Here is a 15,524-nt window from a genome sequence, read left to right on the forward strand (position 1 = left end):
CGATTTCATCTTGACTAAATCTCACAGTATTGTAAAAATTTGCTTAGTGAACTTTTACAGCAAGTGTCACCATATAAATTTGTTATATTGAATAGATTTGTTAACTTTAATATTGTTTAATAAAAATGCTTGAACTTTGGAAAGTTATGTTAAGTTAGTTATGGAAAACTTAGATCCAGTCACCTGAAAATGTCTTACTATGTTTATTTAAGGTATACCATCAAAGGATTTGGTGCTGAGAAGTTCCGTGTGGACGAAAATACTGGAGAGATTTTTGTTGCCAACTGTGGTCAGGAATTTTGTCTGGACTATGAACGCCAAAAGACATACTCCTTGACGTATTCTGCCACCGATGGTGGTGGTAAGATCACATCTGTTAATATTTTCATAGATATAATTGATGAGAATGACAATGCCCCCCAGTTCTCTCGACGTGAATACAGAAGAACTGTAGATGAAGGTGCAGCTGTGTTTGACCCACCTCTGTTCATAAAGGTAAGGGCTATAGAAGAATGTACTGGATATGCAATGTTTTTATATATATCTTCAGACATTTCTTTCCTTTTCCTCAGGACACTTGGGTCCTTTCATGCTCAACAGTTCCACCATACATTTCCCACCTTGGCTTCCATAGATGTGCCTTCCCAGTCCTATGCTCACACCATGCCATCTATCTGGTTTCTTGCATTTTGGGATTCATCCCTTCCCTCCTCCTACCATCATTCATTATACTTACCCCCTATTACATGTGTGAACCATTCACTTCCATTTTTTCACCATCCATAATAATACTTATGGCTCCATCTTCTTGGTTTCCATTTACCCTCATAACCTTAATTTGTTCACATTTACTCTCAGCTTTCTCCTCTTGCATGCACTTTCAAACTTTTACTATTTTCTATAGTTTCTTTTTACTGTCACCAATCAGCAGTGTGTCATCAACAAACATCAGTCATCCCACATTCCGCTCACTACTGATTTTTTATCTTGCTACTTTGTACCTGTACATACACTGTCCTTCCTCTTGACTTGTCAGATCACTCCATCCAGAAAGAGGTTAAGTAGCCATGAAAATATAACACACTTGTCTTAGACCAACTTTAATGCCAAACCAGTCACTGTCCTATGTATATATGATTATACAGACACCTTGCTTCCTTAATTGCTTGCAACAGGACATCTTTTATACCACATAGTGTATTCTCAACATTCTCCACATTTCCTCACTGTCATTGCTATCATAAGCTTGTTCTAGGTCCACATACCTTTTTCCATGTTTAAAACTGCCCTTTCCTTCTGTCTGCCTTTTGTGTTACTTTCTCAATCAAATTTCTTCCTTACATTTTTCCTTGTGTACTAAGTAATGTTAGGTCCTTAGATAATTACTGTCGCCTCTGTTTTGCCATCATACATTCATCTACCAATTCTGTAGGAATGTTTCCTTAATCCAGATGTACCTTACAAAACCTTATTCCTCAGGCAACAGATGATGATGGAGACACTCAGGGTGGTGGGAAGGTGTTTTACTCTCTGCAAGATGGAAATACACCTGATGAAGCTTTCTTCATTGAACCTGTTAGTGGTGAAATAACCATACAGCGACCTCTGAGTTACATCGATACTCCTACATCTACATATACCCTTACTATTCGTGCTTCAGATGCAGGTGAGTAGGAAATTTTGACATCCTGAGAAATTTTCATGTCATATAGTCCTGTAAAGCTCTCTTTGTCATATTGTAACCTATTGAAAAAGTTTCTAGATGTATACAGGCTTTTCTAAAGAAAAAGAACCTGTGTATACAAGGCCAGCCAGTGTAAGAGCAACAACATTGAAGAGAAATTTTCTTGACAATAGTTTCCACATACTGTACTTGGAGTAAATTACAATATCACTGTTGTCCGTATTTATTGTAGTCTTTTACAGAATTCAGTGTTTTGTTAAGTTAGTTATGTGAAATCAGCCGTCAGTGCTGTATTATAGATATCTTACCATTTCTTTGAACTTTCTCCATTAGATGTTTAGCAAATTTTAGAGTCCCTACTTACTTCTATAATTCTTCATGTAGGTGAACCAAGGAGATACAGTGATGTGAGGGTGTTCATCACTGTTGGAAGGGACACAAACAGACCTCCAAGATTCAAGCAGCGAGAATACCAGGCAACTTTAAGAGAAGATGCTGAATCAGGTAAGTGTTTCCCTATCGAAATGACTTTTGAGAATGTTAATATTGGGGATTCAACATATGGAAGTTATCCTTCTTTTGAAATGCATAATTTCTTTGATAAAGTTGTAACTGAAACCATATTTGTTCTCCCTTGTGTTGTCCTTATTTATGAAATTTTAAAGAGTGGTCAGATGATATGAAGAAGAATTATCACACATTGTTGTTTCAAGAATTCTTTACAAATCCTTTAAGTCATTTGGAAGTATGCATTTTCCCTGTCAATATACTTTCTTATTTTAATTCTAGTAAAGAATTTTAAAGTTTTATAGCCCTTTTCCCATAAATATTCAAACCCGTCTCTTTTATAATCAGGTGCCTCTGTCTTATGATGATGTAGTGAATTCTTATAGTGATGCTAGTTATTCCCTAAGGCTTTGTGTTTCATGTTTGATGAGCACCATAATACTGAATGGCATCATAATTTTGCATTTATCCTTTTTCCATCTTAATTTTCTTTAAATCTTCAGGCACAAATGTTGTTGAAGTATCAGCTAATGACCCTGATGGTCCCAACGAAGCTGTTACTTATATGCTGACAGCAGGGGCTAGGGACAATTTTGTTATGAATAGCACATCAGGAGAAATTACAGTAGCTGAAGGAGCTAGTCTGGACCGTGATGTAACACCAAAGTATCAAGTTAGTGATCCTTGCTGTATTAAATTTCTTAGTGTTTAGGATATAATTTTTTCAAATTGTTTTATAACAAGTACAAACCACAAATTGATGCATGATGTACAATAATAATTATCTCAGCTATGAATAGAGCCAGTATCAAAGAACTGTAGTTGAAATTTAACTGCACAGTTGGGGTACTGTTTAGTAACTTGTGAGCCTTAGTAAATTCTTTAAGTCCAGGTGTCTTCCTTTCTTCCAATCTGATAGCTCTTCAGCTTGCTCACCTAGACCTTATGAAAAGGTCATTCTATTTAGCTTGCATTATCCAGCAAATTCTTCATGCAAAATTTCCAGTGCTTTTGATTCTCTTATGTACCATTCTTTAATCCTATGCTTTCCCTACTATCTTTAGCTTATAAGGTCCATAGCTTCTTGCATCCTTGAAAAACGATGAAGCCTCTGACCCAGGTGATATTCCTGCAAAGTTCCTTAAAAAAATTGCAGAGGAACTTGCTCATGTTTTGGTGTCTTTTGTCAGTTAACATTAATATGGACACTTCTCTTTCCACTGGGAAACATGCATGTGTTCATTGTGCCATGTTACATTAGCTTTTTTCAAAATAGCAGTATTTACCTGTCAATTTTGGGTTATTAGGTGATACATTAACATTATCTTTTCTTTCAACTTACCTTTTTTCTTTCCACAGTTGATTGTTGCAGCAATAGACAGTGGCCATCAAACACGACAGACTTCAACAACTACTGTAACTGTAGATATAGAAGATGTTAATAATAAGCCTCCTAAATTTAATCAGGTGAGTTTGTAATGATAATTCTTTAAAGTGTACTGGAGTTGTTTGCTAAATTTCCTGATGTCCATTTAGACTAGAATGGTACAAATCTGCAGTATCTTTGCCTTAGTGGTAAATAAGTATAACATAAATAGGAGGAAAATTACTCTGTTGATAAAACTCTTATTTTACTGGAATGACCTATACCCTAATCTTCCTACACCTTTCCAAGGCAGCTGTTGTATCTGTTATCTCACAAGTAAGGGGACCCATTATAATTGGAATACCAACCTGAGAGCAAAACGCAGTGTGTCTTTCATCTTCTGGTAAATCAATTTTTGTCAAAGACATCCCCATCTTAGACAGTATATAAGAAAAATAAGCAACTTTTATTTATAGAACAAGGGTTATTATGAATATTTTAAAAAATTGCATATTTTGATGAATGAATCTAGCCAAAGAGAGTAGTGTAATGTTTATGTTACTGTAGAAAGTATGGTGCTAAAACTAAAAATTCTTTACTAGTATTTTTAAAGACCATATTGAGTTACTGTTTAAACTTTTAAGACACTAATGCTAAAATTGGTACTTTACTAGTATTTTGAATGACCAAATTCATATTGTTATATTCATTATTGTTTACAGGAATCTTATGTGAGGTATGTTAGTGAACGTCTGCCTGTTGGGGAGACTGTTTTAACTGTGACTGCCAGTGATCCGGACCTCGGTGCTGACTTGGTTTATGAAATTACCCAACCAGTAATGGCCAGGGATAAAACAGGAGTCACTCTTGTACCTTCATCTCCTTACAATTATCTGGAAGTCTTTAGGTAAGTTATTGTTAAGTACTGTACATATAACTTTTTCTCTTTGTTTCTTGGAAGTTAAAGGTCATTACCACCTGCCACCTTGATAACTTCTCACTACAGATGTGTTGACAAATTATTATTTTTATATTTCTCTTTTTATAAAAATTATGAAAATTAGAGCCATAGTAATATATATTTGAAGAATATTTTCCACTATTGTTATTTGTTTTATTCCTGTAATTTTCAAAGCTGTGACCAATCATCCATGATATTACATTTGCTGAAACACAGTACTGTGCTAATGTTGTCATGTTATTTTATATATTTTCTGTAAAAATTCATTAGGAATGCTTTGTGTCCTTACAGTGTAAATGAGACTACAGGAGAACTCAAGGTGTCAGGGTCTTTGGATCATAATGCAGCTGCTGTCATCATCTTGACTATAACCGTCTCGGATCGGAATGCTACAGAAGATTTTCCTGATCAGAATGACACAGGTAACAAAAATTTGACTGTAAAAAATACAAATTTGTTTCCTTAATACAAGCCATTTATTTGCTAGAGCCTATTATAGTATCTTGACTCTCTAGGATGACAAAGAATTTACCAAAAGGACAACCTTGCGCTGCCAGGGAATGAAAGATGCCTTGCAAGTCAAGTATAGCTCCCATTCTCTAACCCACCTTGCAGTCTGAAACTTCAATCTTGAATTAATGTTGACTTTTCTTTTATAACTGTTAAGGACTACAGGCAGTCCCCGGTTTACGGCAGGGGTTACGCCCCTGGAGGCCGAAAATCGCTGTAACCCGAAGCATCATAATTATAAAGGGAATAAATAGCACTTACAGCGCTGTTAAAGGCGTTGTATGCACCGTTACGGTGCCATAAGTGCCATAAGTCTGGGTTATGGCACTGTAAATCCACTTACGGCACCGAAAAATTGGGGTTGACGGTGCCGTGAGGAAGTGCCTTAAGTCTGGAAGGACACATCCCGAGCCTGACGTAACCCGTGGACTGCCTTTATTACAGTTCTCAGTCAAGCTTCCTAGTTGACTTACTCATCATTTTTGCTAATGGTGATTCAGCATTATGAGACATGTCACAAGTTTCTTAAGGTATTACTTTTCCATCACTGAGTCTAGCCTCAGGTCAGGATAGGGTTGGTCTTTTTGTTATCATTTACCCTGTCGTGTACTGGCCTGAAATATTTTCATATGAAAGATAATGTTGTTCTTTTGTGATCTGTTAACTTACTATGATTCTGTATTTAGTTACTTCTTCGAGGAGGTTAATACTTCCACTCATGATGCACTGTAAGTGGTACTAATGGTTCTTTGTAATGCCCCTTCAGTCCTTGTTGTTATTTAATCTTCCTTTTACTTTACATAAATTCCCTTTGGTCTCTTCTAGCATCGCTGTCTAACTTCTTGAGCTTTGCCTTGCTCAATTTTCAAATCTCATTTAAGATCAGATACTATAAGCTTATAATAATCTAATAGGTATTATTTGTCCTGTGTTATATTTTATGTATACTGCATTGAATTTTAAATTTTAAATAGTAATTTAGCTAAAGAACAGAAAAACTTAGGTTCAAGAAAGCTCCTTTTTAAATATTCAAGAATTAAAAATCTCTATTTACTTTATGATCTTTTTCAGCTGAGGTAACAATTTATATTCAAGCATTTAGTGACCAAAATCCCATATTTGCTCCACCCTGGACCCCTGCAAGGCCGCAGCTAGAGGTCATAGTTAAAGAAGAGCAGGAGCCTGGAACTGTTGTATTTTCTGTCACGGCTAAGGATCCTGTTTCAGGTGAGATATACCCAGCTACTATGAATGTGTATTTAAGGATAATTTCAGTACTGTATAGGTTTGGCAGTGAATTTTGAATTAAGGAACATTCTTAATCTTAATCACTTTGATTCCTAATAGATAGGTTTTCCTATTAATGTGAATGATGTTTAAACTTGATGGTTTTATAAATTACCATATTGCAGGTCAGCCTGTAAGACGATATGAGAAGGTTCCAGGGTCTGACCCTGATGGTATGTTCACTGTAGCAGCCATAACAGGACAAGTGTCACTTAATTCAAGATTAGATTATGAAGCATCTCAGACTAAGGTTCGTAAAGGTTTCTGTGAGCCACGCTTACTTTGATTATAACATTTCTCAAGATGTAAATGATCAAATGTATTAAACTGGCTATGGCCTTGATATGTTATTACAATTTTTCAGAAAACCTCACTGCAAGTATTAGCCATCGCTGGTGAACGTTCAAGTGAGGCCTTTGTTACCGTGAACATCGAGGATGTAAATGATAATAGCCCAATATTTACTGAGAATGTAAGTATTTGATGAAAAATATGACCATCTATACTGTAATGCCCTAGTTATATCACAGCTGTGTGAAAGTGCAGTATGGTTACCTGTTATTTTGCAAATAGCAGTAGGCTAAATGTTTCCTTTTGATGACATACTTTCCTTCCTTTAAAAAAAAAAAATAACAGATTTTGAAGGAGGTTGGCCCTGAAAATTGATATATGGAAAAGTGCATTAATACTGATTATAGACACTGCAATTACTTTCTGTATGTAATTGCATGTTGTAAATTTGTTTTTCATGGTATTAAGCTTGTTTTCAAGTCAGGCATGTATTGCTTGCCAAACAAAGAGTGCCTTTTGCTAATTTAGAATTAGAATTTGGACCTTGCCTGTCAACAAAAGAGGGTTTTAAGTGTAATTGTTTGTCTAATAATTTTTGGAAATTTCATGGTTATGTATATTGGAAAACTGTAACCCAAAAATTATATTGATATAAAATTTAAGTGGTATACTCTTAGATGTATATGCTCTTCTTATACTCTATTTACTTGATAATTTTCTTTTGTCAATGAGAGTTTTCTTTGATTATTGTTAATCCTTATAGGAGTACCATACCCGTCTAGCTGAAGACGCTCGTTGGCCGAAGTCAGTGTTAACTGTAACAGCAACAGATCCTGATACAAAGGAACACGGTGAAGTCTACTATACTCTGGGTGGTGAGGGAGCGTTGCTATTTGTCATCAATAAAACAACAGGAGAGGTTAGTGATTGTGAATATCCTATCTCTCAAATAGGTATTCATTAGTTTAATCAAACCTCTCCCCTCCAAACAAAGCTCTTCGAGGCTTGGTCTAGAAGATTAAGTTTTATTCAAATTTATGGCCTGGAGATAAGGATAATTTCCAAAATGGACAACAATAAAGAAAGGACAAAAGGATTTTTTCACTTTTGAGGTGAATGGTGTGAGATATTAAATTTTGAGTATATTGTACTGTATTTATATACAATACATATTTGGAAAGTGAAACGCTTGATAAGTTGGTTTTGAAAGTTAAAAGAATGATCGTATATGGCTAGAGAGAGGGAAGAGAAGCAGAAAATATTTTGGAATAACTCTTCAAAAGTTTTGAGTTTGCTTTTTCACATTTCTGAAAAGGATGAAAAAATAACTTCTTATTTTAGATTCAAGTTGCACGAGGTGCCCAACTGGATAGAGAGACAACACCTACTATAACTCTGGAGGTGACTGCCCATGATACTCCCATTGGGGGCATTAACCAGCGTAAAACTACTGTCATAGTAAGTGTCGGAAGTTTGTTTGATTCTTGTAATAATTTGGAACGTCCAGTTTAACTTCACCGTGAATGTTATGAGATAATGTCACTGAAAAGTTGTTACATTATTACATAAATGTATGTTCTAATTTAATACCCTTCCCTTAGGTTGAAATAGAACTGACAGATGTGAATGATGAATCTCCTCTTTGGAGTGAATCTTCGTACACAGCTGTGGTTGCAGAAAACACAGCAGTTGGTAGTCCTGTCATGAATGTCCTAGCTACTGACCCGGATCTTGGCATCAATGGGGTTGTTAGGTACCAGTTACCCGAACCACAAGGAGAGGTTGATGGTAAGTTAGAGGAACAGTTTACAACCTTTGATAAATAGTTATTTACAAAATTGATAATCTTGCTTGTAAATCCTAATAAAAAAATATGAGAATTATTAATTATTAAATCATGACAAATACAGATTTTATCCTCATGTAGTTTGACTTAAGATTTACATTCTCAATTTATTACAAGTAGCATTAAGTCCTGAATAACCCATATACAGTACATTCCAGTGTTTGGCTTAAGGTCTAAACCTCATAATCAGTCTATCAGTCAATTACAAGAAGAGAAGACATCGAGAACATTACTGTTATAGTTTGATTAAAAGTATCAAGTCTAACATAATCTTAATTCATAATGCATTTGAAGGACAAACCAAAATCATACAAGACTTTATAAAATTTCAGTTCACCAACAAAGATTTTCCAGTACAGTATATGTAAGGTTAAAATAATTTAAAATTTATTTTAAGATTTATTTCTGAGCATAGTTTTTTTACAAATAAAACCAAAATGATATTAGTTGTTTCTGTGTTAGTATAGCAAAATGTTTTTAAAATTGCCATTTGTTCTGACACCAATATGAACCTACGCTTTCACATACGGAGTAAGCAATCTGTGCTTATCTAGCTTTGGTTATTCTTAAATTGTCTCTGAAAAAACAAAATCCTAACACTACTGGGGTCACGTGGTGTTACCTGACCTGTCCTACATCAGTCATTGTTTTCGCAGCTGTACTAGTGTTCACACATTTCCGAGTTGTCTCTTTTTGTTTTTTTGCATTCATACTGTTTTCTCTAGTCTTTGTGATTGGGAGTACGTACTCCCCATGCCTAGTGATTGTCTGACCCTGTTTGCTGCATCTAGTGTTGCTATTTCAAGTCTGTAGTTAATATTGCTGTTTCTGTGCTTTGTGCATTGGTTTTTGTCCTGGAGATGCTGGTATACTACTCAGACACATCCTGAAGGGGCTGGAGTGCCCATCTGAATGGCACATGCATTTCAGGGAAGTGGGATGAGCAGCAACGCCAATATCACATCATCGTCTTGGAGATGTGAGCCGTCTGGCTGGCACTCCAACACTTCCAAGATCTCCTCCAGAGAAGACCATGGTCGTCATTAGCAACAACATCTCGGTGGTCATATACTTAAACAAGTATGGAAGCACGATGTTCCCTGGCTTGAACAGCTTACCTGTAGAAATGCATGAATGGTCAGAAACCTAGGGTTTGATGCTGACAGCCAGGTATATTCCTGGAAAAAGAACATCGTGGCGGACCAACTAAGCAGGGCAGTTCAGGTAGTGGGAATGGAATGGTCATTAAAACGGGGTGTAGTGGATAGGTTGCTCAAGTTGTGGGTGGGCCCCACATTGGATCTGTTTGCAACAGCAAGGAACAGCAAGTTGCCCCTGTATTGTTCACTGGTATCTGACGAAAGAGCTGTCCTGCAAGACATCTTCTAGCATCCATGGGACAACCTGTATGCCTTCCCCCTGTTTAGCCAATATTGGAAGGTCATCAACGGGCTGTTCGTGTCAAGGTCTGAGGATGACTTTTGTAGCTCCAAAGTGGCCCCAAGCGGAATGGTACGTAGACCTCCTCCACTTCCTAGCAGACATCCCAAGGCATCTTCCCCCCACCCCCACCTTGCTGAAGCAAGAGAACAATGGCCGGTTTCATTGGGCAGTGGCCTCCCTCCAGCTTCACGGGTGGAGGCTATCCAGCAACTTCTTAGAAAGAAAGGTTTTTCAGGAGAAGTTGCTGCAGTCTTTGACAGCCCCCTCAGGCCCTATTCCCTCAGTCTGTACCAGGGAAAATGGAAAGTCTTCCGGAGGAGCACCTTCTCAGTGTTAGCAATTAAAGGCTATAGGTCTGTCCTCACCCATGTATTCAAACCTAGAGGCATAGACCTGTCAGCATCATGGAAGCTCTTGGACATGATTAGAAACTTTTGAAAAGAGTTGTTCTCCTTGAGAACTGAAACCCCCAGAATAGAGCATCACCAAGGTCCTGGCTTCCTTGAGGAAAATGTCCTATGAACTGCTCAGAAGGGTGTCAGACCGGGACTTGACCCTGAAAGTAGTTTTCCTGTTGGCACTGGCATCAATGAAGAAGTGGGTGAACTTCACGCCCTCTTATACAATATGACCTACACCCATGGATGGATGTCGATGGGCTTCACCTTCCTCCCAGAGTTTGTGGCGAAGACCCAGAACTCCTCCACACATGACCCAAGGTTCGCTGGTTTTTTCTATTCCCTCAGTAAAGGACTTCGTAGGGGACTAACAAGACGAAATCATGCTATGCCGAGTCAGAGCCCTTAAACGCACAGCCCCCCACAGACGAGTCTGTTGCAGACTTTTCTTAAGTAGGGGTCGAGAGAAAAGGGAGATATAAAGAAACACTTTCTCCTTTTGGCTGAGATAGGTAATTGGGAGGGCATACCATTTGGACTGTAACATAGACCTGGGCCCTGCCAGAGTCAGGGCTCAAGACATCAGAGGAATAGGACTGTCTTTGGCATTTAAGAACTACCCTTGGTAGGTCAGGTCCTCCGGGGCCGGGGTCTGGAAGAGGCAGACAATATTCACCTCTGTCTACCTCAAGGATATAGCACACAAGTCCTTAGATACCATCACTGCTTATGGGAGTTCCGTTGGGAGGGGAAGACGCTGTCAGCTGCATCATTAGGAAAAGTGAGTACGGTACATCAGCTTACACCTCTGCATGCCTTTGGGGGTATCGAGAGGTAACGCCTCTACGGTTTGTTTATGTGTCGGAACAAATACGAAATTAAAAAGAAATTTGTATTTTTCCTAACATATGAACCTATGCTTTCATATAGGGAAGGTTACCCTCTTCATACTGCCCCATGTAGTTTTAATTCTCACTCCCACTAGGAAGTTGAGCAGAGCTGTGTATGGGGTGTCTCACACAATGGCCGATGTATGTCGGATCAGGTCACACCGCATGAACCAGGTAGCATTAGGATTTTGTTTTTTCAGAGATGTTTCAAGAACAACTGAGGCTAGGTAAGCACGGATTGTTCCACATATGAAAGTGTAGGTTTGTATGTTAAGAAAAATACAAATTCCTTGTTAATTTGGTATTTTGTTAAAAAAACTGTGTATGTATGTACTGTATAATTTTAGGTATAATTTTTTATTAAACTGCATCACCATGATATTCACTTATTAAATTCTGTTTTCTCTCAATCCTTAGGACTCTTCTCCTTAGACCCTGAGAGTGGTGTATTGTCTGTACTGGCTCCTCTCAATGGTAAAGGAAGAACCGAACACTATGAATTAACAGTTCGGGCAATTGACCAAGGCACTCCTCAACAGTACTCAGAAGCTACAGTTAGATTGCTTATTGGAGATGTCTCTACCAACGATGGTGTGCCAACTTTCATAAGCCCTGCGCCAAATGAAGGTGCCAGTGTTATGGAGGTAATTTTGAAGTTGCACAGGTTAATGGGTTTTTTGACTCTTCCTTTTTATCAGAAAATATTTTGTATTATTGAGATGCTGCAGTGTTATAATGTTTTCAAACAAATTTTAAAACTATTACTGTACCAGAGGGGTTGTTTCCAGTGAATATACAGTAGATATACAGTGATTTATTTAGGAAGTAAGCAATTATATTTCCAGTGTAATTCCTTGGTCCCAAGTGAGAAAAAGGTCAGGTGCTCCATTGGTAAGCTTTAATTTTCAGTCATCGTTATTTATCCTCAGTGAAACTTTTTGGTATTTCTTTATTCCACTTTCTTTGCGAACATTTCCTTGCAGGTCATGGTAGACATATGCAGTATACTGTACTCTGTATTTTTGGGCCGTTTTCCTCTCATGGATGTCATATCTTGGAAGTAGTCATGCTATGAGTGGTCTACTCTACTTGTGCTGATGATTTCTCTCTTCACATGTAAAACTTAGACTCTTCAGGGATTATGTTAACTTTATGAGTAATGCAGTAATACAGACTGACTTAATAGTACAGATGCTCCTCGACTTACGAATGAGTTACTTTGAAAACGACTGTTCGTATCTTGAATTTGTTCGTAAGTTCAACTTCATATATGCAAAGTCAACACATACAATACTATTCGTTTTTTCATACTGCAACACAGTACTAGTACTGAACTGTATTTTATAGAGTATTTTATTAATACAAATGATATATAAAACCTAAATACTATACAGTAAATACTATACTAAATTATGATGATAATAGTACAACTTCAAGAACACTTTACTATTATAAATGATATATAAAACCTAAATACATTACTGTACATGTATATGTAAGTACATGTACTGTACTATATTGTGATGATGATAATACAATTTATAGAGCACTTTACTACAACGAATGATACATAAAAACTTAATACTGTACATTAAGCAAATTATGGTAATAATACAGTAAAGTACAGTTGTTTGTCGTACCTTTGAAAGTGGTGTCGTAGGTTTAATGTGATGGATGATGAGAGGAGGAGGAGTGGTGTGGAATTACAGGGGTGGCAGGTCATCAATGTCAATGATTTCTTCAGGAAGGCTTTTTTCGGCATCACTTTCTTTTGCATCACTTTTTTTCAGGATGGATTGCTTCGGCAAGGATTTCTTTGGCATCACTTTCTTCTTCAACTGGGGAAGCTCTTGAGGTTAAAGACACTGGTTTGAAGAATTTGTCCAAGGAAGTTTGCATTGCTTTTCTTCTCTTTTCATCGTATATGATACGATAACACTGGATAGCATGGTTGGTGGTTTTTGCTACTTTTGAGAATCTCAACATTTGGGTCCTGATTCTCAAAATTAGTCAAAGCTTTTTATATAAGAGAAAACCCCTTGGCCATCAATTCTGTTTCAGACTTCTTTAAAGGAACAAGTCCTTCATCTTCTTCATGTTCTTCTGCTCAGTGCATTCTTCATATTCTTCTGTTCTGTGCATTTCTTCCAGTTCCATTACATCCTTATTCGTCAGCTCCTCTGAATGACTCAAACAGTTCTTCAAAGTCATCTTCCCCTAAGTCAAGTTGTAACTTTTCACTTATGGCAACAAGACTGTCAGTGATTCCCTTTGCCTCCTCTTCTTGATTAAATCCTTTAAAATCGTTTACAAACTGTGGGCATAGAGCCTTTCATGCTCCATTCATGTTTATGTCACTCACCCACATGCCATGCAGCATCAATATTTTTTATACAATTGTAAATGTTGTAACCCTTTTGGAAGTCATGTAAGGTCACACCTGGGTCATTTACCTCCTTCAATGCTTGCATGTACATATGGCAAGTGTAATATTTCTTGAAATTTGCTGTTTCGCCTTGATCAATCAGCTGAATGAGTGAAGTTGTGTTAGTGGGTAAATAGACAATTTTTACATTCAGATGGAAATCAACTAAGTGCGATGGGTGACCAGGGGCATTATCCAAGAGTAAGAGAATCTTGAAAGGAATCCCATTCTCGTGGCAGTACAGCTTGAGTTTGGGAACAAAGTGATGGAAAAACCAGTCTTCAAAAATAGCAAGATCACCCAGGCTTTGTTATTGGACGTCCAGATTACGGGTAGAGAATTTGAAATGTTTTTCAATGCCCACGGATTTGCAGCACAAGACACGAGGAGAGGCTTTAACTTCAAGTCTCCCAATGTGTTGCAACCCAAAAGTAAAGTTAGCCTATCCTTCAACGCCTTAAATCCTGGCATCATCTTCTCTTCACGGCTGATGTACTTTTTTTCTGGCATATTTTTCCAGAAAAGCCCTGTCTTGTCAATATTGAAAACTTGGTGTGGAGTATAACTTTCCTTTCAATTATTTCCTTGAGTATCTCTGGAAACTTTTCAGCTGCTGCTTTGTGGGTGCTTGCTGACTCACCACTAACAGACATGTGAAGTAAGTTAACATATATTTTGAAACGCTGAAACCAACCATGACTTGCAGCAAATGTTTCATCAGTAACACTTTCGCCAGCCTTACTCTTCAAGTCATTGAAAAGGCTTTTAGCCTTTTCCTGAATCAGCTTGAGGCTAAGCAGTACAGACCTTTGTCTCTGGTGTTCCATCCAGATACCCAAAAGTTTTCCATTTCTTCTGCCACCCTTCCCCCCCCATACTTATAATTGTGGACTGCATTGACACAGCACTTTTCATGTGCTCCTTAATTGTATCTTTGTTCTTAAAAACTGTGCTGACAGTTGAGCGATTCATATTATACATGCGTGCTACCTCAACCATTTTTTCACCACTTTCTAATTTCTTTATAATTGCCACTTTTGTTTCCAGTGAGATACCTTGCCACATTTTACCTCTACTACTATCTTCACTGACCTTATGCCTGCCATTAGCTATGATAGACAAAGGATGGGTTAGATATTTCATGATAAAATCACACTAATAAATCGGAGCACAAGACATGATGTCTTAACCCCTTGTGTAGGCTTGGGAGTCTGGGACCTTGTACCGGCGTATTGGCATCGGCTACGGTGCTGTCAGCATTGGTAGCAGCAGAAATTATAACTAAGCCAAGATGTGCAGTACAAAATTTGAACTTAGGGGTGGCGGATGGAGCTCTCCAAACAAATTTTAATTTACGATCATGGATGTTCGTATCTTGGAAAGTTTTTAAATAGAGGAACGTCTGCAATACTATGTATAGTTTTTATCCACAGATCATATGTTAATAAAACATTGGTACACTATTTATAAAAGGAAGGCTGTTGCAATACACTGAAGTCCCTCCTTTTAAGTATATTAAATTCTTCTGTTCTTGGTGATTTCTTGTTATCTTTAATGATGAAAATAGAATCAAATTAACTTAAAAAAGAGGAAATTGAAACCTGAAGAGAGAGAGAAATATTTTGATATTTTTCTTTTTGCTTATTTTAAGAATTCTAAAATTGGGACAGCAGTATTCCAAGTTGAAGCTGAAGATCCAGATGACCCTACAACACCCAACGGCAAGATAGTTTACTCTTTCTTAGACGATGGGAGTGATAATGGTGTTTTTGACATAGGTACGTAGTATAAGAAATTGCAAAAAGAAGCTAGTTTTCCATGAATTATATGACACCATTGCAGTTGGTCAATTTTGATTCTCATAGTACTTCATAGATAACACAGCAAAATGTATGTGTGCACTGTTACTGAAAATG

General features: G+C 37.3%; 1 protein-coding gene across 1 annotated transcript in view; it reads left to right on the forward strand.

Annotated features, from left to right (window-relative positions):
• Cad74A (cadherin-74A) overlaps positions 1-15,524 on the forward strand; it is a 52,606-nt gene that overhangs the window by 21,893 nt on the left and 15,189 nt on the right. Inside the window, exons 12-26 of the mRNA XM_067088325.1 lie at positions 213-495; positions 1,480-1,666; positions 2,069-2,188; positions 2,695-2,864; positions 3,551-3,658; positions 4,280-4,464; positions 4,810-4,940; positions 6,100-6,255; positions 6,441-6,565; positions 6,680-6,787; positions 7,370-7,525; positions 7,948-8,064; positions 8,208-8,394; positions 11,601-11,827; positions 15,260-15,386. Coding sequence (XP_066944426.1) covers positions 213-495; positions 1,480-1,666; positions 2,069-2,188; positions 2,695-2,864; positions 3,551-3,658; positions 4,280-4,464; positions 4,810-4,940; positions 6,100-6,255; positions 6,441-6,565; positions 6,680-6,787; positions 7,370-7,525; positions 7,948-8,064; positions 8,208-8,394; positions 11,601-11,827; positions 15,260-15,386 — 2,387 coding nt within the window. The remainder of the gene's footprint in view (positions 1-212; positions 496-1,479; positions 1,667-2,068; positions 2,189-2,694; positions 2,865-3,550; positions 3,659-4,279; positions 4,465-4,809; positions 4,941-6,099; positions 6,256-6,440; positions 6,566-6,679; positions 6,788-7,369; positions 7,526-7,947; positions 8,065-8,207; positions 8,395-11,600; positions 11,828-15,259; positions 15,387-15,524) is intronic.

Source organism: Macrobrachium rosenbergii, chromosome 44 (genome assembly GCF_040412425.1).
Source record: "Macrobrachium rosenbergii isolate ZJJX-2024 chromosome 44, ASM4041242v1, whole genome shotgun sequence".
NCBI classification, from domain to species: Eukaryota; Metazoa; Arthropoda; class Malacostraca; order Decapoda; family Palaemonidae; genus Macrobrachium; species Macrobrachium rosenbergii.